The sequence below is a fragment of the Emydura macquarii genome, unplaced genomic scaffold (genome assembly GCF_026122565.2).
Source record: "Emydura macquarii macquarii isolate MOO-44397 ecotype Brisbane River unplaced genomic scaffold, CSIRO-AGI_Emac_v2 contig_1253, whole genome shotgun sequence".
NCBI classification, from domain to species: Eukaryota; Metazoa; Chordata; order Testudines; family Chelidae; genus Emydura; species Emydura macquarii.
The window spans coordinates 93,685,014-93,712,253 of record NW_027131390.1 but is presented as its reverse complement, the minus strand read 5'-3'; the positions used below and the strand labels follow the sequence as shown (position 1 = coordinate 93,712,253).

The 27,240-nt window shown below is 38.9% G+C and overlaps 1 protein-coding gene across 1 annotated transcript in view; it reads left to right on the top strand.

The window, feature by feature from the left end:
* THSD7B (thrombospondin type 1 domain containing 7B) overlaps positions 1-27,240 on the top strand; it is a 461,283-nt gene that overhangs the window by 402,554 nt on the left and 31,489 nt on the right. The window contains exons 18-19 of the mRNA XM_067549515.1: positions 17,949-18,082; positions 19,402-19,555. Coding sequence (XP_067405616.1) covers positions 17,949-18,082; positions 19,402-19,555 — 288 coding nt within the window. The remainder of the gene's footprint in view (positions 1-17,948; positions 18,083-19,401; positions 19,556-27,240) is intronic.

Genomic DNA, 27,240 nt, shown 5'->3' with positions numbered 1-27,240 from the left:
AAGGATCAGATTCTGATCTTTCTTGCACTGGTGTAAATTGGAAGAAATTTCATTGCAGTCAATGGAGTCCCACCAGTATCAATTGTCTGCCAGTGAAATTAGAATCAGACCTTATCCTTGATTCATTTATTTTATTGTATTTAAGGAAAGCACAATACAGCAAGCTAATATTTTCCTCCTAGTTGTAATATTTTGTATTTCTATTAGGAATAATACTTCCATATTCAAACAAAACCAGCTACAAATATCAATTTTTCTCCTATGATTATTCTTTTTTTCTTCTCCTCTGGTTTATGCAGGAGGGCAGCCCTTTGGCATTTTTCCTCTCTGATGCTGTTTGTTGGTATTATGGAAGGCAACAGACGGTAGCCTGATTATTCTATTACACTAACTAAAAATGAGTTAAAAAAAAAATCTACAATAGCTGTTAGTAAATGTGATCAATCTGTCTGAGATCTAACAGGGCTATTTCTCCATATGCAGTTTATATTTTGTTGTTTAAACCTGCCCTTATCTACATCCTCTCAACATCAATGCGTACCGTTAGAAAAATGATATTTACAAAATGTGCCTAATGCATGTATGAAAAACATTGGAAAGAATTCTGTGTAACTATTTAAATAACTTTTTAAGAATGAAGCCCTAAATGATCAATTACATTTCTTGCCAATGTTTAGTATTTGGTTACTTATCAAGTCTAAATGGAAAGGAAATGAAACACTGTTGATCATTTTCTATATCAGCGTATATTGAAACAGAAGATTTATTTGCAGTGAATTACACTTTGTTAGTCTAAAAGCTACTGTAGAAATGTGCATGCTTCTGGAATTAGCACAGTGCTGTTCAGCTGCAGGGTAAGATGATTTGATGTAAAGCTGATGAAGCTTGACTCCAACTCCTGCACAGTTTATCAAAGCCTGAATGTCCAAAAATAACTTAGTGAAATAAGTATAGTGTAATTAGGATTTTTTTTTGCTGTCTTAACAATTTAATAGAGCAAAAGAAACCATAATCTGAATAGCCACCTAACTGATAATGAATATGAAAATAATAATAACTACTCAACCCTTTTCATTTTCAATGTGCTCTAAAAATATAATTAATGTTCCCAACACCCAGATGAGGTAGGTAATTGTTAACCCTATTTTATAGTCAGGGAAATGTGGAGGCAGAGGTTATGGGATTTACCCAGAGCCACAAAGAGTCACTGATAGAGCTGGGATTAGAACTGAGCACTGGCTGGTTCCAGCTCCTGTTCCAGTCATTTTGCTGCAGCAAGCTAACTTCAGTGTTGGTGCCCTAGGAACCTATCCCATCCTAGCCCATGTTTTGCTTTCCATTGTTTAATACTTAGGCATTACACTGTCTATTGAATAATCGTTTTACAGCTCACTATGTTTTCTTTGTGCAGGTTTTCCCTTCTCTTATCCTTTTTTTTTTTTTTCTTCTGATGATATTTTTGATTTAACTTTTTCTCATCCTTGTTCTGTTTTTCCTTTAAGCTGATTTCAGTACAGTGAATATTTTCCCATCTTTTCTCTCAGTCAGTCACACTCATTCCTCTGCCCATTGTTTTTAGTTTTTCTCCTCTTCTCTTCCCCATCCATTGCTCTTTTTTTTTTTTTTTTAAAGCCACTCTGGCCACTTCCCCCGCCCCCCCCCCCCCCCCCAACGTTGTCATTGCCCCCAGGCATACCCTTTCCCTCAGCCTTTCCACCTTTGGGATGCGTTCACTTTCCCTAGCCTGTATCTGTGGGACCTTGTCTGTCCTGTGTTCTCTCTCCCTCAGTTTCCTTCCTCCCTGTAAACATATACGCACAGACATATGTACTTACAATGGCAGTACAATGAATCTCTTCTCTTTCTCTGCATATGTGCAAAAGCAGAGCCTGGTGGAACCCTCTGGTACCTCAGGGTATGTCTACGTTGCAGTTATACACCCACGGCTGGCCCATGCCTCCTGATGCGGGCTCATGGGGCTCGGGCTAAAGGGCTGTTTAACTGCAGTGTAGACTTCCAGGCTGGGGCTGTAGCCCAGTCTCTAGGACAGGTGAATTGGGAGGGTCCCAGAGCTCAGGCTGCAGCCTGAGCCTGGAAGTCTACACTGCAATGAAACCGCCCGGCAGCTGAAGCTCCTGGAACCCAAGTTAGCTGATACAAGCCAGCCAAAGGGTTTTATTTGCAGTGTAGATGTATCAGAAGCAAGTTGAGGAGAGAAGCAGGAGTTGCTGATGCTGTCAGATGTGCAGCAGATTAAAGCACTTCAGACCATTATTTACTCAAGCTCAGTTGGCATTTGCTGATTATTCTGTCCATTATATACATATATATATATATATATATATATACATATATATATATATATTCTGTCCATTATATACAGAGATTGTCAGGGAGAGGCAGAGAGAAGACACCATCACCCAGATGAAGGGAGCTGCAGCAAAGAGAGCGTTTGTTCATTTTTTACTGATTTTTTTTTCCTGCCCCCCTCTTCAATTCTGCACTGACATGCTAAAGCAGCATGGAGAATCTATAAAATATGGTCGTCGTTGCTTGGTTCCAAATCTTTTCTCAGTCATTGCTTAGTGGCTATAGTTAATGTAGTACCTATTCAGATAATGTAGTAGAAGGGAGGGCTGTCCTTTCCGTGGAACCCTGCTGTGTTTCTAATCTACATGTATAGGTTGTCCAGTTACTTCATTGCTGGCCCCATATAATCCATGCATGTAAAGTAATCCACTCAATGCCATTGCCTGTCAAGATATTTGCATCTTCAATCACTTTAGTGTGGCTGAATACATTTGTTCCCCAATTAAAGTTGTGTGGATAATTATACAATTTTACATTAGAAATATTGATTTTTGGATTCATAGGTATTAAGGTCAGAAGGGATCATTATAATCATCCCTTGTGACCTCTTGGATAACACTGGAGGGGCATGTTCTGTGCCCCACTGCAGCTCTGGAGTTGAAGGAGCTGGGTCTCCCCCGATCCCATGCCCAGAAGAGCTGGCTCTCCCCACTCCAGCCCCGGAACAGTTCTGGGCCCCCACAGATTATTGGGGGGGGGGAGCCATGCCACTGTTTTCCCCACCTTGTGCATGCCCCTATTCCCCAGGTAGCTATGTATAGACGAAGATCAAGTCCTCTCTTAATATTCTCTTGGATAAGCTAGTTTCTTACTGTAAGGCATGTTGTCCAGACCTTGAATCCATCTTGTAGTCCTTTTCTGCACCCTTTAAAATGTATCAACTTTTTTAAAAGTGTAGCCACCAGAGCTGTGCACAGTATTCTAAAAATGGAGTCCTTCACACCTTATACAGTGGTAATTACACTTCCCTACTTCTACTGAAGATTCCCCTGTTTAAAATCCAAGGGTTATGTTAGCTCTCTCTGAGCCATCCCATTGCATGTTGAGCCCCTTTACAGTTGGTAACGCATCATGACGCTGAATCCGCTTTCACAGCCACTGGTTTCCAAAATAAAGTTCCCCATCTTTCCACCTGGATGTATGACCTGGCATTTGGCTATATCAAAATACAGGTAATTCAAGAGAGCTCTGCTTGGCAAGCATTCTAGATCGCTCTCTAGAAGTCTCTATAATTATTTACCGCTGCACCAATTTTCATGTTCTGAGCAATAAGAAGGGTGATTTTATCATTTCTTCCAGATCATTGGTAAAGATAGTGGATAGCACTGAGCCCCAAACAGGTCCCTTGTGGATGATGATTTCACATTTACAATTATTTTTGTAGCTCTGTCAGCTAGCAGTTTTAATCGACCGAAAATGCACAACATTGACTTTGTCATAGTGCTTATTTTAAAACCAGAATATTGTGCAGTACTAATTCAAATGCTAAAAGAAGTCTCGGCATATTATGTCTACATAGCTACCTTTGTCAATCAAACTTGTAATCTCATGATATAATATCAAGCTTTTTTGACAAGAACAATTACTCATAAAACCATGTTGATTGGCATTAACTATGCTACTGTTGTTTAATTCTTCACTGCTTGCATACTTATCAGCCTTTCCATGATTTTACTGTGATGGCAATAAAATTGCAGCAATCTTTGAATATGGGACATCTACTGACTTCCAAGGAGAGTGAGTGAACCAACAGTTTCTGATCTCTTTTATATCCTCTCTCAATCCTCTTAACTCTGCCTTTTAACTTTAACTACCACTTTTAAACTGATGATCCTCAGCCTGCCCATATCTCTTAAGGCTGTAATGACTCCCTGCTAGTCACCTCTCTACCCTGATTAAATAAACTTTTGGCTTTGGTTCAGTCTTCCTCAGCTAAAGGTCTTGAACACAGAACTAGTTCTGTTGGGCAAAGGGAGCTACAGTTTTACTGCATCTCTTCCTTGGATTCAATCCCTGAGCCTGTCGAAGTCAGTGGGAGTCTTACCATTGACTCCAGTGGATTTGGATCAGACTTCTAAGGAAGGGCATCCAGGAGGATGTCTACCTGCCTTGAGGTACAGAGCAGGGTAGGGCCCTTTGGGATCAGATTTTGACCTACTCCACCTTAACCTATGTAGAGCGAGTTGAGCTCTAATAAAAAATGTTCCAACAAGAAGAGTAGGGAGTTCAGAGCAAAGATCCAAACAGCCCAGGAGGTGTAGGTTTCCTCTGCAGGGTGGTGAGTACTGGTGCCAGTTCGAAGACCATATACATGTGCTGTGCCATGTGTGCTATGTATTCTCTGCCAGGGATGCCAAGATTTATTTCTTGGCTCTGGGGAGCCTTCATTTTACTAACTGAATTTATTTGCTGGGGAGCAGGTTCAAATGGGAGCAACGTTTCTCTCTGCAACACATCAGCTTTATATAGCATATGATTTTAGTGAATAAAACTAAGCTCTTTCATGCTTAAGTCCTATTCAGCTACAACCACTTACATGATAATAAAGCTATCCAAGAAGCCCAATTATTTGTCAGATTGTAAAAACATTAGAGCACAGTCTGAGTTTGCAACAATACTTTCAATCTATGCAAAACCTTCATTCAACTAGGTCACCATGAAAGTGGCCTCACACCAATAATACAAAGAGGTCTGTATTATCTATAATTACACAGAAGTAGTTACTCCTGTTAATGGCATCTCAGGCAGTGCTGATATCTGCCAGATTTGAAAGTCAGGTACCTTTGCTACGTGACCTTACAGACTATCAACTATCCTGGTATCTAGAGATACTTGCTCTTCTCAGACAGATTTCTTGATTCCAAGCTCAAATAAGGCTGTCAGCTACATCCCCTTTCTAGCCCTGCAGCTAGAGAGGGTATCAGGCCCTGTGTGGCACTTACTTTGGTTTGTTGCGAGTTGTCTATCCATATCTCATTGCTAGTGACCGGGGCTCAAACTGCGTATTCCCTCCCTTCTCTGCACCCACTGTCAAGTGGATAAGGGGAGACAATGAAGTCCGACGAGCCACCCCTTCCTGTCCTCTGACTGAAGAAGGAATAACACTGAGAGTTGGCTCCCATTTCTCCACCCACTCCTGGAGAGGAGGAATAAGACTTTTTGTTGCTGAGTGTACACGAAGCCCAAGCAGGCATTTGTGCTGCTTCTGCTTATGGCTGTGACAGTCACCTGCTATATATTTGAGAAACGAAATGGGCCTATGACTAACCAGACTCTCATGCTTCTTGGCTGGAATGTTATCAATCCAACTAACTCCAACTTTGCCTCTCGTGTGTCCAAGACAAAAATCTGGATAGGAAAGAAGCCAGCATATCCTTTAGCTGGTTAAAGACATGAAGACATGCTGATAAACTACTTAAGATGAGTTTGTAGACTTCTTTTGGAGAAGCTTTCTGTGATTATGCTCCATATCTTACAACATTATTTATGTGGTCATGTTGTGTCTAATGGAAACAGAAAACCTATATTTCCAAACCATTTAGTACTCTCCACTAACTGAATAAGGAAGGTGAAATACTAACCTCAGCCAAAGGGGGGAAGCAAAATTCAGTGAATTTCTATGCTAGAGATAGACTGCCTGGGCAAGAGGCACTGCTAATTCTGTAAACACAATTATGAGTTTTCCTTGGTTCTGCTGCAATTATGTTGTGACTAGTATATGACAGCCAAGTAGTGCATCCCCCAATTCCAAGACTTTGCTAGTTTGCCATTGAAACTTACTTCAAAATACTTCTAAAAAGAAAGAGTAGCTGAAAGTGTGCTGCCTGGCTGTAAGTTTCTATCCAGCAGTACACTGTGATTATCTTATCCCCTAGTACACAGAGATGCACAAAGAAGATGCTTCCTCCTCTGGTGCTATTGCTGCTTGCTGCCTGTTTTTATTTTACTTCATGGGACAGAGAGCTTGGCTCTTGGATCCAAAGATCTCTGGCTCATATCCCAGCAGGAGCAGGTTTCTCACTCATTGAAAGGGCACTTTTTTTTTTTTTTTATTCAAAGGAATGAATTTGCTGTCTGGCACAACATTGTGCTCTCAGGACTGCTGGAGCGTTGTTGAGAGATTTCCAAGGAGCTGTACCAGCTTTGGGCTTCTGGGCCGCTTCCACATGAGCATTCCTCTTTAAGATTCATTGAAATAATTGCAGTGGGGACTTTGCGCTGTCTAGATTGTTTTAACAGGAGTTGATTATATGCTGTTCACTTTGGCATACTGTTTCAGTGAGATTTCCTCCAGGCTACAGGACAACTGTTATGGACACTTAAATAGTCCTGCTACCGCACTGCCAATGTGTTCCTTGCAAGTGCAGATGTAAACTCTCCCCCACATAACTGTATTCCTTTTGAGTCTGGGTATTGAGTTTTTATTGTTCAGTTATTTTTCTATAATGACATCCATTTCGTAGTAATTGATTAGTATTCATAGAGATTCAGCCCTGTTTGATAAAGCACAACTGTCTGTGTTCTGCCTAATATTCTATCTTAATCAATATACTTCAAAAACACAGCATCACCTAAATAAGATTTACATGTCTATAAGTCTTTAATTTCTCTTGTGATTGGTATTCTGTAATTATGCAGTTTCTGACCACATTTCCAGTTAAGCTTTATAGGGTTTTTTTTTCCCCCCTAAAGCATTAATCTTGAGAATCCATTATGCTACCCAGAAAATAGTTGAATGAAATCTGTTTCATTCTTCAGCAGAGTAATGCTTTTCATTCACTCACAAATATGTTTGATTTCTACTTAGAGGGTTTTTTCCTAAAAGTTGGGGAAATCCATGAATTTGAATACAACCTTACATTATAGCAATTTTATTTATAAGCAGGGTTTCTGCTTTTTTTCAGTACAGTAGCTGAACTAATTAATATACAATTTTCTCTCCTTTCTGCTTGTCATGCCCTGCTAACATGGACATCTACAAAGGCTCAGGTTGGTGTTGCGATCTGTCTTGATCTTTATTGTTCTCATTAAGTAAAAAGGGACTTTGATATTCTCCATCAGTCAGCTTTTCTCCTTCCTCTCTTTAAGGCCAAATCAAACATTATTACTGCATAACTAAGAATCATCCAGAAAGGCACCACGTTCATTTGTTATTGCTGAACATATTCTTCTGCTTCAGCAAAATTTTTGTTGTTTCAAAACATAGAGCATTAATTTATTTATATCTACTTAAACTTGCTATGCTTGCCTTGCTTTATGACAGGGAAAAAGCAAAAGCTACTTTATCTAGAGACTCTAGAATTAGCAGAAGATGCACACACATTCAAGAGATTCTCACTAATGAGTCTACATCTTAGTTTTGGCCCTGGTGTGTGATGGCACAGTAAAAATGTATTTGAGCACTGAACATGCTGGTGAGAATTGGGTACCCCATTGCATCAGGCATTTCTGAGGTCCAGAACCACCACTTCTGATGAAATAGTTTCCTGATGGTGAATTGTGTGTGTGTGTGTAACATGTTTCCATCTCAATTTTTTCAGAATTTTTAAGATTAAATTGCACTACGTTGGGAATGCAATCAGCAGTATCTTTATCTACTCTCCGAAATCTAGGGGCTGATCCTACCAGATGTTGAGCACTCCATTCTGTGCTCAGCACCTTGTAGGACAGGGCTCATAGTTACAGTAAATCTGTAATGCTATTAATGTCTGTCTGTCTTTCTTCTTGTTTTAAGTATTATTGGTCATATAATAAATACAAATATCATTAGTGTTTTCAGACTTGTCAATACTCTAAAATAAGCAAATCCTATTAGCCCTTTGGGATCAGCCAATAAGTACAGCGGTGTGTTACATTGCCCTGAGGGAATTCTACTTTTTAACATATCAGATCTTTGGAAGGCAGAGAGCGGGTGTGTTGAGAAGGTCGTGTACTCTGGTGCCAGCATTGTAGGAAAGGTGCCAGCCGCTATAATTTTACAGTTACATCTACTGGGGGAGGCAATGTGGTTTACTGACTGGAAGCCTGTTCATACTAGTGCTGACAGAGCTTTAAGGTCTCATAACTCCTGCTGCTGTAATTAGAGAGATGGAATTTATTGAAATGAACAACCACTTAGAGAATATTTTGTCCCATATATTCATGTTTAATTACACCCATTTCTTATTTTAATTTCCAGTGAAGAATGCTTAAACTTTCACATAATACAGCTTGACATTTTTAGTGAATACACCAGTTTTACAGAAAATAAAAACATTTAGCGCTGCTAAATATTAATTAACAAACCTTGGTCAGCGAGGTGTTAGTTCCGCAAGTACCAACCATAATAACAACTGTGGTTTAGTAGATCTCACTTCAATTAACTCTTTAAACAAATCATTTTCCATTCATTGCACTTATGATTTTGAATTATGGAGGTACCTGTCTTTGCATATTTAATAGTCTATTAGAAGAAAAAGAGAGACTTACTAAGAGACCAGGGCTTTTTAAATTAGGCAAAAGAAGTGGAAGAGGGAAATAAAAAAGAAACACCTAAAGAATATGCTGAGAGAGTACTGGGGGTTTGATTGTCTATTTAACAGCAGTCTATTGTTTCTTCTTAATTTCTACTCCTCACTTCTAATCCCTCACTTTAAAGCCGCAATTTTGTATTGTAGCAGTAGAATGACTTTCTTTGTTGATGGCTTCATCGATAAGTGTCTTCACAGGCTTACTGTTGTTTGATTGTAAAATGAGGTGTGGCCTGGTGGGTAGAGCATGAGCCAGGGAATATGGTGTTCCAACATTTGAATCCCAGTTCTCATACTGGCACTCTTTCTAGCTTGCGTAAATCACTTACCCAGCCTCAGGTTCTTCATCTGTAAACTGGGAATCATACCAGGCTGCTGTGAGAATTATAATCAGATAATCTGGATGGAGGGAATTCTCAGTGAATTCATAAATATTTGTCCCCCCCTAACATCACAAAAATCTTTCTTGCTCTGGGAATCTCTTTGAAACCTATCAGCACTGCTACTCACTTAGCAAGGATTGCTTCAGACCAACCTGAATGGGCTGAGCAATGTACTGCTGAGCTCCCAGACAGCAAGAGGAACTAAAGAATGGAACTGGGAATTAACCTGGTCCCTCACATTGTAGTTTTATATACATCAAACTAGCCTTGAGTCTTGGTTGTTTGTATTGTGGTACTTCGATATTAAGGTAAAATTGATTTCTTTTCATCAACTATTAAGTTTTGGGCACCTGTAGGATCATGTTACTAGTTTTGTGGGTTTTCTGTAAACCTAGGTGGACAGTCACTGAGATTTTAATAATCTTTAAGTTTATAAATAATTCTCTTTGATCCTTACTAAAAGGGCTAGTCAGGTCCTGATTCAGATGTATATAACAAATACATTTGCTTTATGTGTTTTACTGTGATAAGTGCAATCATATTACTTGTTATAGTATGACTACTGGGACAAATCACCAGCATTTTTATGAAAAAAATCACAAATCTCAAAAATGTCACAAATTTTAACACACAATTATTTGTCCAAAATCTTGTGCCATGAATTATTTGCTGTTTTTCATTTGTTGTTATCCTGACTCCAACATGAAGCAGAGACAATACCATTTGATTGAGGCAACCAGCTATACAACCCAGTTATTGAATTACAAACAACAAAGGGTTGAAACTAGTAGCTTGCAATAACCCAGAACCTAACAATTATTTGTTCAAACAGTCTGAAAACATATGAACAGCTAATATAGTTGCAGAAGTTCTGGCCAGTATGCAAACTATTCTTAAGCAGTATTTTCAGTTTGACACTTTTAGTGATGTCATACAACATTACATGATGTACCATTTGTTGATAAGGTACTATTCTCCCTTCAAATATATAGCCTAATTCAGGGAAGCATTTGAACACATGCTTAAATTCATCCAGGTTCAGGAAAACACTTAAGCCCAGGCCTCAGTAATTACTTGAATATTGTTTATTATTTATGTATTTATTTGTTTGTTTGTATATTATTTGTATTACCGTAGCACCTAAAGGGACTTTGCAGATTTGAGGTCTTAATGAATTAAGCCATAGAAATTGATATTAAAAATAAGACTTGTCTGAAGTTGAATGAAGCCAAAAGACAAAATATGTGCTAGCTATTAACCAAGACAAAAATTATTTTTCCTGCTGGTAAAAATAGCACCTTACCTCACCAAAGAAAAACAAAACCCAAAACCAAAAAAACCCCAAAAAGAAAATTCTCATGAGATTTGGATGAACTAGGATTGTTCAAGGTCAGCACCTAAATCAGAACTGCAGATAATCACTATGTGGCTGAGCTCAAACTGTACTTTGTAATACCTCCACTTTTGTGAAGGGCAGACTGTGCCTGCTGAGGTAAGAAAACATCACAGCAGCTGTAGTTCCCAATTTGCTGTAGTCCCAGTCATGTCAAGTTGTCTGAGAAAGCCACATTGACCCCAGTTCAGATTTTAAAAAGTCATTTGGGCTCTACATGGACTTTTACTGTAACAAAAGAAGAGTCATTACAGCACAATTCAGTCTAACAGCTGCCTCCTCTTGAACTCTGGGCACTGGGGGAAAGAGAGTAAAGTGGATAAAAAAAGTGAAAACTTCAGCTGGAAAGTCTCAATAGTGATGCTTAATATCTAAGTTCAAACTTCCTTGCCACCAAGAGCCTTTTGAAATCAGAGCAAATCAGCTCAGTCCCCTACAGAACTAGATTATTTATCACATACAGCTTTTTTAGTTTTATTCTTGGTGGTCTCCATACTTTAAAAGTACATTTTTATTTCTGAAGTTCTGGCTATTTAAACATATTTGATCCAATGTATCCCTAGTGTAAGATCATTGACATGAAATGAGCTTACACCTGGGATGTATTTGTCCCATTTTGATAAAAATGAATAGCATAAAGGATGTCCTCAGGGTTCCAGTCATCTGCTACAGAGATCAGTTTGGTTGTTCTAATATAATAAGCAGATATTGACTTCAGTTGAAGTGAACATCAAGATTTACTGACTTGAAAGCTAAAATATTGACTAAGGCAAGGCCAGAGTCGATATTTACCTTGACAGACAATAAATCTTGATGTTCACTGAAATATGAAGTCACTATGATTTCCAGAAGTACAGAGCCCCTGCAACTCCAGGCCCTTTGTCTCTCAAGTATAGTCATTAATATTTTTAAAAATAATTCAGATCACCTGTGCAAGCGCACCCATGTCTGTAGGTGATCTGGTAAGTAAGTTAATATTTCTTTGAACCAACTTCTGAGGAGGTAAACAAGAGAATCCTACCAACTCATCATGTAATTATTTTCAGATGTTCATGTACTAAGACATTTCTCCAGTAACAGCACCACTCAAGAGGAAATAAACTGATTAATAATGTTTCTGTGCATTCTAATAAAGTACTTAATAATTAACACTTTAAAAACTGAAATCTCTGGGAGATGTAGTAGACTCATTCCATGTGAATTAAGGCAGCTTTTGTCTTTGTGCCCTTTTATTTACTCAGAGATTAACTCTTTAGGTACCGTTTTCCTATTTTAGAATAAGGACCCAAAAGTGTCTTTATTTTAGATATCTGTCATCCACAGAAAGTTTAGGTTTGATCATAAAAACACCATATGTTCTACTTCTTTGTCTGTAATCAGTCTGTACTATTCTCTTCAGGCTGCAAAATGCGGTTAGAATTTCAAATGTATATGATTTTTTACAAGATTTATGGCTTTTTACTGTGCCATAAGGACCATTGGTGAAATCCTGGCCCCATTTAAATCAGTGGTAAAACTCCCATTGATTTCAATGAGATGTGATTTCACCCCATGAAAACAGAATTTCTTATATCTTTGCACTTCTGTCCCAAGCACAAATAATAATTGAGGGAAATAATTAAGCAAATATTTTAGAAACTTCAAAAAGGTTTAGTTTGGATTCATTTCTAGAAAAGGGTAAAGATGAGGGGCAAGTCCTGCAAGGGGGAGCAGCATAGGGCCATTCTAGCAGCAGTACACTACCTGAAAATCCTTAGTCCAGATATCTCTGGTTTACAGTTCCTCTCCACCAACAAAGTGAGGCAAAAGTGCCATAACAGACCCATCAATCAGGCCTGTGATCTAAAGTAAAGAAGGAGATTGTAAGTTACCAAAAAAGAAAAGTGATCACAAACCGTCCTGGGACTTCTACTCCAATAAAGTTGCCAATATTGAAAGAGTACACTAGGGAATAAGATAGATGTAACTATTCATTAAATCTTTTTTGTTCCCTTCCTTGGGTAATTGGGTTGTGCTGCTAGCACAATGTTGTGTTTGTATTATATTTCTATACCTGTAAGTTTTGTGACTGTATTATCACTGTGTTTTGCTTACATAAATCCAGGGAACTCTGGGAATTTAGAAAAATAATTTAAGTAAGCTATTTTAATGGCTTTGATTGAACTTCACAGAGAGAGGGTGGTTGGTGGATGGCAGAGAGCAGAGTTTATTATCCCGCTGTGTAGTGCTCCAGAGAACACACAATTAAACAAAATCTCTGAAGGCCAGTGACAGTAAGACATGCGGAGTAACACAGCAGAACCACAGTCTCAGGATAACCCAGAATCAGGAAGTTCATTCCCTCAGTCTTCTTAAACAATATAACTATAAGCAGAAGATTTGAACTGGATGCCCTCCTGCTGATGTAAAGAGAAAAATCAGCATTGATTAAAAATACCTGATTGCTAGCAAGGAGAGAGAAATTAGAAAATGATCCTGTTCCACTGAGACAATAAGCACAGTTTGTGACCAAATAACATTTCATCATTTGTGACACCCAGAATCAAAGTTACAAATTGCAGTCCCACCCTATAAAAAAATGTAGAGGTGCAGACCCATACAGAATCCCCCTGAGGTCAATCTTGCATCTGTTTACAGGACAGGACTTAGAACATATAACTGAGTATAAAGTATGTATTGAAACAGGGAGTATGGCCGTTCTCTTGATCTGCCCTGTTAGCAGACATCAGGAGCATGCATCAATGTGCTGAAGTTCTCCTAACTCATTGTGACAGGTGCAGCTCTTTAATTCCTCCCTAGATACAGGGGAGATGGAACAAATTTAGAGGTGAGCCCTTTCCGCTGAGGATATGGCTGTGTACTTTTGCCAAGCCCTTGATGGATTGGGCAAATCATGGCCTTTAGCCCAGGGCCTGAAAACTAGAGGTGCAGATTTGGGTGTGTTAACATCAGCCATGGACACTGATGGAGGCTGGGCAGCAGGTGGAGGAGCACCTGGAAACAATGAATAAATGAATTAGTGAATAATGAATTAGTAATGAATAAATGAATAAATAAATGAATTAGTAATCTATAATCAAATCTAGCAATTCTTACTCAGCCACAATTCCCATTAACTTCAGTGGAAGTTCAGACCAAGCATGTCTGCAGGAGGTGGCCCAGTAACACCAGTATCACTACACTGATTTCCACAAGGATAGTACTAGTATTGGGGGTGCTCTGTGCCCTTTTGATTTCCTCTCTTTTTCAAGCAGAGTTTCTTTCAGAGGAGATAGGAAGATGATGTTTTATCTGTCATAAGTACTCCATATTTGGAGAATATAGTCCAGTTAGTTGTGTGGGTTGTCTTTTGGGGTTTTGGAAGTCATTTTTATATATTTTTTGGCCTCTGAAATTTTTCTTTGGTTTATTTTAGCACACTTGAAACGCTACCCCTACTACAAATGCTCACCTAACTTCTTTCCTGTAAGCACAGTTTTCAGCACTAGCTAAGCTCCATAAAGCATTGCAATTCTATATGCAAAAAGATGGAAATTATAGATTGCTGATAGCAGGCCTATAGTTCTAAAGCAGGGGTGGGGAACCTTTTTTCTGTCAAGGGCCTGATGGTGGCCCTGGCGGCGGGGGGATTCAGAGGTGGTGCGGTTTCACGGCGGCGGCGGGGTTCCGTGGGGGGCAGTGCTGGACATTCCCCACCCCTGTTCTAAAGTCACATGCCCTCAAACTGTAGGTTCTCATGGAGTCCACAGGTTTCAGTGCAGCTTCCAGTCTGACACAAATGTGACAGGGAGGTATTGCTGGAGTAGCCAGGATCCCGCCCCTTTTCATTTAGCAAATAGGAAGAAGAGGAGTTTGAACAGACTCGCTAAATAATAATGGAACAATGTCCTGAAATCGTGTTGCAATGCTTGCATCCTGGCAGGCGCATGCCAACTGACAAGAGCAATGATTCAGTCAGTTTTTTTCTAACACTGAACAAGGAACTTTATTAGAATAGGGAAAAGAGTTTCCCTACAGCCATTCTTTCTCTCTCTGCTCACTTTGTAGTACAGCTTCTGGGACTTATTCCAATCCCCACTCTGGTAGCTGTGTGTGGGATCTGCAAGACTCCAGGAAAGAATTCCCCCAAGAGCCAAGTAGGGCCTTCTTAAGTGGCCATATATTCCTTCTCCTACGTAAGCCCTTGTCTTGCACTGAGCGCTGCAGGGCTTCTGAGCTGCTGCACTGCCCATATGCTGACCTGGGGAGATTGCCGTTATCGTAAGCCATAGGCAGAACAGCAGCCTAAAATTCAGACAGCACAAAGGTAACATCAAGACTCCTTTGTTCCTTCCGTCTCTCCCTTGCCCCTGTACCTTGGAGGTACAGAACAGAATTGAGCCCTCTGGCTCTCAAACCTTCTCAGACCCACTCGTCTTTCTAGAGATTTAAAGGAACATCGATGTATCTTCACAGTCAACATTTGGTAACACCAAGTTGTGATAACTCAGGCATCACAACACCATATTGAAGTGTTGCTCCATTCATATTTTGTGACTTGCCATTCTGTAATGAAATGGCACCCCAAACTGGTTTAGCACCAGTTCTGTAGGTAATTTGGTACGTTGCTGGCTAAGTCTTGCTTCGTTTTTGCTTTTCCTGTTTATATTATTTGCCTCCCCATTGTGATAAGGATCATTCTGGTCACATATAGAGCAACCATTTCAAGCCCAAATCTTGGGAAATAACACCTTGATGTAACTGTTGACTTTCAATGTCTCTTATATAGTACAGAACATTTTGTCATAGAACCTCACCTGGCAAAAGTCAAGTTTTCCACCTGCCAAGAAAACAATAAATACTCCTCACATTTATAAGTGCTGTCTCCTGGCTATGCTTCGCAAACATTAATGAAGGCATCACTATACTTAGTAGAAAAATATTATAATGCCCATTTTACAGCTGGATAAACTGACACACAAAGATGGAGTAACTCGTTCAAGGTCAAACAGTAAGTCAGTGGAAGAATCAGGGATAGAAGCAAAGGCACTTGGCACCAAGCCATCTGCTGTAACCACTGGAACATGCTGCCTCCATGAACTTTTCAGTGAGGACAGAGAGTTACAGGGCCAGGTTTTCTTCTTGTTGCACTTGTGTAACTCAGATTAATATTAATTTGAGTTAGTGCAAAGCAAAATATGGCCGTATTGTTGCTGCTAGACCATTCCTTATGCATGCAAGAAAGAATGTCCTAATATTTATGCTAGCTCCCTAACCACAGATCTAAGTATCCCTGAATCTTATATATGCCAGTGCCTCAGTATAAAGACGTGGTTAGCTCAGATTCACTGGCTGCTGTGACATGTGAGCTGATATTGATCTTTGTGCAAGATCCTTATAGTACGAAGTCTGGTAAGATAAGAAGTTGGAAACATAAAATTATCCTCCCCCATCTCCAGAAACACCAAGATAAAGGTGCCAGTGTAATGCCACTTGCCCTTATTTATGGTGGTTCTGTTCTGGCATGTAGGTTATTACATGGAAGTGTAATTTTCAGCCCCCTGCTTTAGCACGAATGAACCCTGGCCCATTGTTATGCGCACACAGAGCTTGAAATGTGACTCAGACTTAAAAATATGTAGGAAGAACACATGCCACCCATGAACAAACTTTAATTTCCCTAAAGGATGCCTTTGTTACAGCCTGTCATCCATGGAGGATTTGTTGCTTTTCGTTCTATTTTATTAATTTCCATTTTTAAAATAGCTACATTTCTTATCTCTCATCTTTTATCACTGCCTTCTGAGCTGACTTCTTTGCTGCAGTTATCACTTCCTTGTTCCAACAGCAATTGGCTTCTGACCCTCCCATTCCCTTTTACTTCAGCTTTCACAGCGTGAAATACAATTCTTTTACTAGCTAATGCCTTACTTTCGTCTCACCAATTCTTGCTTCCATTCCTCTGTCTTCTTCCATTTTGTCCTCACATATTTTTTCAGTTGATCTCATTCTCCTTTCAGCTAAACCTGTACACTGAATACACAGAGCTAGAGACAGGCCTACCATTAAAATTAATTCTTGACATTATTTTCTCTTCCTAAAATGCTCTATAACAAATATTCTTTTCATTTGATTTGCAACCAACATGCTGACACTGCACCACTCTTGTTTTCCATTGTACCGTACTTTATCTCTAGTTCCCCCCTCCCCCATTCCCTCCACCAAAAATATTGCAAATAAGGCTTCCTTATTGTTAATGCCAGAACATGCATGGACATTATCTGCTGTTTTTTAATGATATTGTGAACTACGACAACAGTGTGGTAAAAGTTTGTCATTTTGTGAGGAAAGATGTGAGTTACAGTCATTGTAACAATCAGAACAGAGCTGTTTCCCAGGAGCAAGACAAAGAAGCTTATGGTGTGTTGGAGAGCAATATCTTATATGCAGTCATTTTTTTTCAGCATAGTGTATTGTGTTTCATAATGAGCAATGGAGAGCACTGTGTCTTAAATTCAGCATCAATTATGCAAGCAAGCTGGATTTATTCTCCAAGTTCAGTGAAATACAACCAAAATAAATGCACAGGAAGCTGCCCTTTCAAGTATTCCTTAAAGACAGTGTTAATACATTTATTAGTATAGACATAAAAAATACACTTTTGAATAATGTTTTTCAGTACAGTGTTATTAATATCTTGAATATCTATTTTAAAAATGTTTCAGGCTTGCTGATGTAGTCTTTACATGAGGAAAATAGAGTTCACATGAATACACACAATAGTGTTTGCCAAGGAGACATATGGATGTTAAGTGGCTGTTAAGGAAAAACTTATTTACATTTCTTGTGTTTAAAAAAAATGCTCAGAATGCATAAAATTTCATTTCTGTACAGCGAATGACTTATGAGGACACATGAAGTAAATGCTTCTTATATTTCAGTTAGTATCTTAAAAATATCTAAAGATACAATATGCTGTATAATTGTGGGAAGGGACATCTGATATATGTTGTGTGAAGAGTCTGAGCCAATGAAATTGTAATGGAATTCATGTTCAGGATTTAGAAAATAGCTTTTTATTTATTCTGTTTTCTAAAGTGCTACCTATATATAATTCATTACATATTTGCAGAATTTTCAACAAGTCAATAATGAATCAATGAATTTAAACATATTACACCGTTTTTAGCATAGCAAACATAATCCAGGGTCTTTTTCAGGGGTGTCCTTTTTATTGTTATTTTCCTAAGGCATTTCTGTGGAGATGTTCACTTGGTGGTTGAAATGAATAATTTTGATTCTTTTCCCTGGCAGGTGTATGAGGCAGTCCCATGTTACACTGAGTGCAATCAATATTCCTGGATAGTAGAACCATGGTCTCCATGCAAAATCAACAGTGAACAAAATTCCCTCCACTGTGGAGAAGGAATACAAACTAGAAAAAGCAGGTGCGTGAAAAGAAATGAATAATTACTTTAAATATGAAGACGCTAAAACTTTTTTTGTAAGGACAAAATAACTGAACTTATGAAAGTGAATGCCTAACATCTTTTAAGTGGAAAGAGGTGTGCATTGACTTGTAAAGGTTTACAAACAAAACAGTTCTGAAATGCAGTTTTATTCATATTCATAGTTAAATGTCAGAAGGGACCACTTGGTCATCTAGTCTGACCTCCTGTACATCACAGGTCACCAGCACTGCCCAGTACCTGCACACTAACCCAACAACTGAAATGAGACCACAGGAGACTAGGCCATTATGTGCCACAGAGAGAGAATAGGAGGGATCAAGATTCATCAGTGCCAGAGGTCTTTGCAATAGCTGGGAAATGATTAGGCGCGATATACCAGATAATCCTGACAAGTGACCTGCACCCACATCCTGTAGAGGAAGGTGAAAATTCCCCAAGGTCACTGCCAATCTGTCCTGGGGAAAATTCCTTTCTGACCCCACATATTGTGATTAGTTAGACCCTGAGTACGTATGCAAAGAACCAGCCAGCCAGGCACCTGAGAGAGAGAATGTTATGATCATGACTTCTTTGAAGAACCTGATACAGTGCATAAATTGGAAGTCTTCCTCTGACGTTCCAGCTATATAGAAGAGCAGGCTAAACAGCAAAAACACAATAAGGAAAAAAAATGGGTTCACTAATATTTTTTTTCAAATAAAACCGCCACATTCAGTTCACTGTGATTTTTAGAGTAATATTAATTACTTGCAAGTATTCACCCAGCCACTGGTTATTCATGAAAGTACTCCCCTGACTCCAATTTTTCATGAATGATACTGTGGTTATTCCTCCAAAAATTTGTTCTGGTAGAGTGTTGTTTATTATTTGATAGTCTTCTCTTTAAAACACTGCCTTCTAGTCAGACAGTAGAAACAATATCATGTGACAAGGTGACCAATTATTTATTCATATTCACATGGCAGCCACACAAAGCAAGAAGTCAAAATTAAATGCTTGTATCCCATAGTTTAAAATTATTCATTTAAACTATTTATTGAATACTTATAAATAACAAATATATACAGAAAGTCAGCACTGAATTAGCAGTGTTTGCAAACAAGTCACTAAATTCATCATTAGTATTATTTGTAACAAATAGTTTGAACATCTTTAATGTACAGACCTACGAGAGAGAGAGAGAGTGGCTCATTTGGAATCACACAACTCTGTTGTCAATAAGAAGCTCTGTTGTTCTATACAATAATACAATACAATCTACCAGTGGTAATAGATTATTAATTTTCTCCCTGTAGATGTGTAAATACTGCCGAGAATGGTGAAGGCGAGACTGTACCCGTTACTCTGTGTAATCAGTCTGAAATTCCTAATGAAGCCCGAAAGTGTAACCTTTACTGTCCTAATGAGTGTGTAATGTCTGACTGGGGACAATGGAGCAAGTGTCCACAGGTAAACTGGTTTTATAGTGTCTCCTATTGTCCTAGTGTCTCCTAGGGAATGTTTTCATGCCCACCTCTCAATTTCCTCTCCTTGAGTCACTTTATGCTCCCTGTATATAGCAAACACATTTCATTAGCAAGGGTAACTGATTGTGCAAGGGAAGTCGAGCTCAATGGTTTCTACATCCAGATGGAAACTCTGTAAGTTGAATCTTGTGAAGATTTCTGGTCCTGGTAGGTATGACATAGCAGAGAGTTTCTCACTGACCACTCTTGTGATTCACACAATAATTGACCAGCTTTACTTTATTATTTTAACTTAGAAAAATCAAAACAGGTTATGTAACATACCTACCTTATGTAATTTACTCATATGAGAGCACTGTACTAAACTGGCAGATAAACATTGTTCCTGTGTTATATGGTTCATTATCAAAAGTATGAACAGCTATTGGGCATTTGTTTCCATTATTGCATGCACAGAAAGTTTCCTTTCACAATTAGGCAAGCTTATCTCCTTCGACATGCAGACACAGTCAATGGGGACAGGTCAAATAAAAATTGTATTTTCATTCCTGTATTTACCTCTAGTGCAGCAGGGCTTTGATATAATATAACACTTTGTTCCAAACCATATCTGTTTCTTGGATACCTTTTCAAACCCCCACTGTGGTAGGAGCAGCTATTCTTGGAAAGTGTCTTTTTCTTCATCAGTGATTCTTTCCAGGAGTGGAAATAGATGTTCTTCATGTTATCATGTAATGACAAACTCTGTAAACCTTTCCCCTTTCTCCAAAGTTGAGCAAGACTCACCACTGGAAGATGCTAAGCCAGAAATCTTAGGGCATCAAAGTGTCAGCATCAATTCAATTTACTGAACAGACTGTTTGTTTTTAAAACTTGTGCTATCACACAGGCTATGAAAAGGAGGCCACTGTGTGCTGCTGGAGTTTGGTTTTAGGTTGATCATCTGGACATTCTTATATATATACAATTGGAGATTCCAGACACATAAAATAACGGGTCTTTGTCTTGGAGATTTTACAAGCTGAGGGCCCAATCTTGCAAAAGCAGATAACAAACATAGCGCTTACATAAGTTGTCCCATTTGCTCAGTGGAACTACTCATGTGAGTAAGAGTTACAGGATCAGATTTGTTTGCACCTATGAATACTACCAACCTGCAGCTAAGACCAGCACAAGGATCTTTGTGGGCAGACTTTGTAGTAAAAAGAAGGGTATCGGGTTCTAGGTTGGGGAAAATCTGCACAGGGGAGGAAATATTGTGGAGCATGACTGTAGTGTAGTATCCTGGTTGGTGAGCCAGCTGGTCTCCTCTCCCCCCCCACCCCCTTGTGAATCTTGACCTAGATGCTCTGGAAACTAGATGAAATATACTGTTAATTTAAATACATTTAAGTGAAGGAAAAAAGCAGATAATTTAGCTTTAGGAAATTATGTTCTAGATATAAATTCCTGAACTGTATACACTGCTTACCTAACAAGCTGATGACAACTAGCAGGTGGAAATATTAAGTGTAGGCTGTACCTTGTCTGGGTCTGAGATTTATTAAATGATGTTTCTAGAACAGTCTACTAATCAAACAGAGAATCCGCTTTCAGCTCTATCTCTAAGCCAACCATTCAAGTCGTGGCATGAAAGAGGACTCCTGTGGTAGAAGGTATTTTGGTTCTAAGGAATAAAAGCTGGACCAAGTCTCAGTCATAACATTTTGAACTGCTAAATACACGGGGTCTTAAACTTTGTGCTATAAAGAACAGAAATAGCCCTCAGGTTTTGCTTCAGGCAGGGAAGAGGATTATTTTAGGAAAAGTAATGCATGTCAGCTTTTTTGATGAGCTTGTTGAAACTTGGAGGTTAAAAAAACCCCAACTTTTAACCACTGTGATAAATGATCATTTCTGACCACACTGCTACAAAAATTACATTATGGCACCAGTGAATCTAATCTTCCAGCACTGACCCAGCAAAGTGTACTTCAGGAAATGCCTCTTCCAGGGCAGATCTACTATAGTACTTAAATATCCAGTCTGACTCCAATTCAATGGGTATCCTGTGTCAAGAGTTATCCCAGTCTTTGAGGTGCAACTTCAGTATCTCTAATTGACAGTATCCATATTCTGAGGGCTTAACTCAGACTTAAATCTGTGCAGAGAGGACTCTGAACACTCGATGTAAATTTTGAAGCAACGATGAACATTTTCATCAAGCATTTTTGCCGGTCAGTACATCCTCTCACCAAGACATTCAACTCCTATGCTATTTTGAGTAACACAGATAATTAAACAGTTCTATTTCTTAACAGGAAAGAGGACAGTGGTCTCCAGGGGTAAAATGTTCAGAATCATTCAATATTGGCCTAAAACTGCTCCCATTCAAGTCAATGGTAACTTCAGTGAGAGCAGAGCTAGGCTGACGCTAAGCACATTTGAAAATCCTACTGTTGTTTCACTGAACAAAATAACAGGCAGTTTAGATGATATAGATTCAGCCCATGAGGTGCTGAATGCCCTCAACTCCCGAAGTCTCAAATTGAGTAGGTGAACTGAAATGAGAACTCAGGATTTGTTACTTGTCCCATAGTCAAATGATATTGCCCTCAGTGGAAGTTCAAAGCCCTCCGTACCATGCGTCACCAGTCAAGACAGAATTATGAGACCACTTTGGCGCCTTTGAAGAGACGAGGATCCTGGATAGAAATGGAATATCTTGGTCTCCCTCACAGATCAAGCCTATATTTTAGTGAAGGCAAATACTATTGAAAGTTAAGGTGTATGATCATTCAAGTAGAGAACCGGGAATCAGGACACCTCACTTCCCATTTCTGTTCACTGACTCACTTTGTGATCTTGGGAAAAATCACTTTAACATCCTAGTATTTCAATTTAATAATTTCTAAAATGGGTATAATAATAAACACCACCTTCTTCACAAGTTGCTTGGAGGTTTAATTAAATGGAGATTGTAAAGTGCACTGATATTCTTTGATGAAAGTTGCTATATGGATGCAAATTATTATTAATAGTACTAGTTGACAGACAAATTTAGAATCTGACAATTTTCCATAGTGGCACCACTTTTGGAATAAAATACATTTGAACACTACAGAGTAAACAAGGCTCTATCAAAAAGTGAAAAGCAAATAACCATGGCTTTTACAGTTCTAGAATTGTTGCTCATATGGACAATGGCGTTGCTGACAGTGTACATGAAGAAACTGGAGGTGGTTAAAGTACGTGTACACAGAGAATGGCATACCAAACACATTAGACTGAGATACTAAGGGGTATGTTTTCAGCAAGGCCTCTACCATGCTTCTGCATATGCACGTATACAAACGTGCCCAAGTTTTGCAGGTACAGACATTTGCACATGTACAGCTTTAGAATGCTTAAAGTATGCACACAAGTATTTTGTATGCAAAGAGTGCAGGCATTTGTTATTGTGAAAGGTATGGTGCTAACCTAAACACCATTATTTACCCACAGGATAAGCACAGCATAGACAATGGAGGCACCTGCTTCCTCATGACACTTCAACCAACGTATTTCAAACAGTCGTCTTCTAGAAGTGACAACGTACATCTTACTTTGATGTACGTCAGACCCATTGGCTCCCTGCTGATATTGCCAACATTGCTGCCAGTTATTGTTGTTTCTGATGGCTGTTTTTGCAATGTGGACAGCTGTCCACAAAGAAATGAACTAAACCATTTTCTAATTCCATTTCTCATCAAAAACACATTGCACAATAACAAAGTTTAGTTGATACCAATCAGATATTAATGCATCATCCAGATGGTTAAAGTTCTGTTTTTTGAGCCATCCATCCTCTATATTTTATTGCTCTTTTTAAAATAATGTCAGTGGTAGAACTGTGAAATTATTTTAAATGGTTTTGAGTTAGCTTATGACACATTTAAAATAGGGGACAGCAAATTTATTAACCAGGGGTCTATTGGTATACTCTCAAGGCAAAGCTATTAACGAATACAATGGTCAAAATTGTACATATGCAGTCCAATCTTGCTCCCATTAAAATCAATGGGAAAGCTGCTACTGACTGGTGTGGTGCAGTACTGAGCCCTTTTAAAGAAGATACTGAAAATGTTGATTCGGTTAAAGTTTGTACTGATTTCTGCGAGGACAAGGTACAATGATCACTAAACTTAAGTGAAATTAAAAACTTTTGTTTGGTCAGAATTTTGTACGACAGAGGTTGCTATTTTGCTGCATGCAATTTTCAACCCTCATGTTTTTGCTTTATGAAAAATTGCAACAAAATAATAGAATCGTAGGACTGGAAGGCACCTCGAGAGGTCTTCTACTCCAGTCCCCTGCACAGGACCAAGCATTATCTAGACCCAGTGGTTCCCAACCTTTTTGACTTGAGGGCCACATGTGATTTTTATTACCCTAAAGGGTCACCGTCTCCAACAGCAGCCCCCTTCCCGTCTGCAGCCAGCGGGTGGAGTTCAGTGAGGAGGATCTTCTGTCCCCTGGCTGCAACAGGGAACCCTGCACTCCACCTGGGTCCCTAGGTAGTGGCTCCCTTCTGCATCCAAGGGGATGGGAGATCAGTGCTCTCTTCCCTCTGGTTCCAGCAGGGACCCACACTTAGGGACCCAGGCAGATCACTTTGCTCTCTGCTGGAGCCGGAGGAGGGAATGCTGCTCTCCCGTCTCCCTCTGGCTCCAGCAGGGACTCCAGCACCTAGGGTCCCAGGCTTTGCCATGCTCTCTGCTACAGCCAAAGGGAGGGGAGAGCCTGCACCCTCTTTCAGCCCCATGGCCTGGTTCCTCAGGCAGCAGCAGCTCCCTTCTGCAGCCAGTAGGAGGGAAGCCCCGGTCATTTTGAAAGAGAGCCCCAGGTTGGGAACCACTGATCTAGACCATCCCTGACAGGCGTCTGTCCAACCTGCTCTTAAAAATCTCCAATGATGGAGATTCCACAACCTCCCTAGGCAATTTATTCCAGTGCTTAACTACCCTGAGAGTTAGGAAGTTTTTCCTAATGTCCAACCTAATGTGCCTTTACTGCAGTTTAAGCCCATTGCCTATCCTCAGAGGTTAACAAAACAATTTTTCTCCTTCCTCTTTTAACAACCTTTTATGTACTTGAAAACTCTCTTCTCTTCTCTTCTCCAATTTTTTCAATCGTCCCTCACAGGTCATGTTTTCTAGACCTTTAATCTTTTTTGTTGCTCTTCTCTGGACTTTCTCCAGTTTGTCCACATCTTTCCTGAAATGTGTCGCCCAGAACTGGACACGATACTCCAGTTGAGGCCTAATCAGCACAGAGTAGAGCAGAAGAATTACTTTTGTGTCTTGCTTACAACACTCCTGCTAATACATCCTAGAATTATGTTTGACGTTTTTGCAACAGTGCTACACTGCGGACTCATATTTTGACTGTTTTGAAACTGAAAGTGTGTGAAACATAAGTTTTTGGCTTTTGATGTAGGCCATTTTCATTTGAAAAATAGAACCATTTTCAAGTAATTGGATAAACATTTTATTTTAAATATTCATATGTTTATCAAAATTTTGAATAAGATTGTATCAAAATGCAAAAGAAAAAACTCAGACAAGCCTTTAGTTCATATATATATATATATATCATTTCAAATATTTCACACATGTTCAACGATAGGTTTTTGTGAGACAGGTTTCCAGAGTGTATTGTGGAGAATTGTAGACTCACAAGATTTGCTTCTCCATTCCCATGATATGTATGGCTGTCTGGAGAATAGGGAGTGTTTATGAAACTTTGACGAGACTAAATGACCACCATGTCATAGCTATCTCTGAAATGACCCACATTGTTAGTCTTTGATTGAGAAATATTTGATTATGATTCTGACCATGCTAAAATTACTTCCCAAACATCTTAGTGTACTGTGTTCCCTCAAATTCAAGTGATTTGGATAATGATTGATAATAAATTATTTCCAATAGAAGATTCACAGAATCATAGCAGTTGGACACAGACCTCTTAGACCATCCAATCTATCCCTTTTCAATGAAGGATTGTTCCCTGCAGTGTACTTTTTAGTATCTTAAGTATGGTTTTATATATCCTCTTCCTTTATGTGGATTCCTAACCTTCAGGATGCTGTATGCCCTTGATTACCTTTGAAATCAGTAGGACTTCAAAGTGCTCAGTACTCAATCAATGGAATCTTCAGTACTTCTTTCACCTGATGTATTTGTAAAAGGCCTTTGTTCTACCTCTTTCGTTATCGTATATTTTCCCCCCTGCTCTTTTCTTCTGATTCTAAGGACTTGTATTTGTTTTCCCACTCCCTTTTGTTTTTCCAGTGTGTATTTGACTCATTTCAGATTTTTCTGCAGCTCCATCTTACTTTTTTTTCCCCCAGTTGAATTAGTTTATGTGTTAATTATAGTGTATTTTAGGATTTCCCACCATTACTGCTCAGTGGTGGATTTTAATATTTCCTCCCATTGTACACTACCTTACTCAATGACCCAAAATGTGTCTTTCTGAAATCTAATACCTGAATGTTGCTTTCTATGATTCCATTCCTTTCCTTGCTGACCTCAGTTAGCTCATTAGCTCATTCTAATCTTCCCTATTATTCTGACATTCTCTATCAGCAAGCAGTAAATCCAGACTCTTCCCCTGGTTCAAGCATCTATTTTCTAGCTCATAAAGTTTTCTTCTTTGCAACTAAGGAACGTGCATGTAGTTTCCACATAAAGGCTTTAATTTAGTTCAAAATATCAACAGTTAAAAACACTGCCTGTTAGAAAAATCATTACAAAATTAGATTGACTTGAATTTTGCTTTAGAGATTTCATATTAGTTCCAGTTACATAAATGTGTTCAGACATCACTTGATTGCTCAAAGAACCAGCTAAACAATGCAGAAACTGAAATTCTGCCATCTCTGTTAAATTTTCAGGGATCAAATAACAAGCAGTACCTGCAGTGTCTTGACTGTGTATTCATCTGACTTGGAAATGTAATTAATTGACTTCAGTTGAATTAATCAAAGCATTCTTAAGATAAGTTAATATGCAAGTTGTGCTGCAAGTCCCTGGAATAATTATCTCAATTTTACATTGTTAGTTCTCTGCTATCATGCTGATAACAGTCACAGCCCCCATATCAGATCTGAGAGGTCTCCTTGTTTGCCTCAGCTGTTGGCATTTACAGTAGCTAATTCTAAAGAGTCTGAAATTAGTTAATTATACAAGGTTACATATCTACTCAGTGAGAGCAGCTGTTCCTGCTTCAGTGGTGATTCTCCACATGGATCAATATCAATGTATGGCGTTTATATATGTAACAATTAAATTATTATTATTCTCCTAAATCTGTGTAGTGTTTAAATACTGACTGATTGTTTTAAAAGTGCTAGCAAGAGATGTGAATGGCTTGTAGTCTTGGCAGGGGCTTTAATTTTAGATCACAGATCTGAATTGGTAGTGATTGGAAATGCTTTCCCTAAGGAAGCAGTTGGAAATGAAATAGTCGTCTCATTTCTGTTCTAGGTAGACAACTGTATGCATTAGTTAAGTTTTCATCACAACTGATACCTTTATCAGTAGCCTTTTCAGAGGCCACAAGACACAGAGACTGGAGTAAAGGATTAAACAGACATAGAACTATATTTCCAAAACTATCCAAGTCCAGGATGGGAAGTATTCT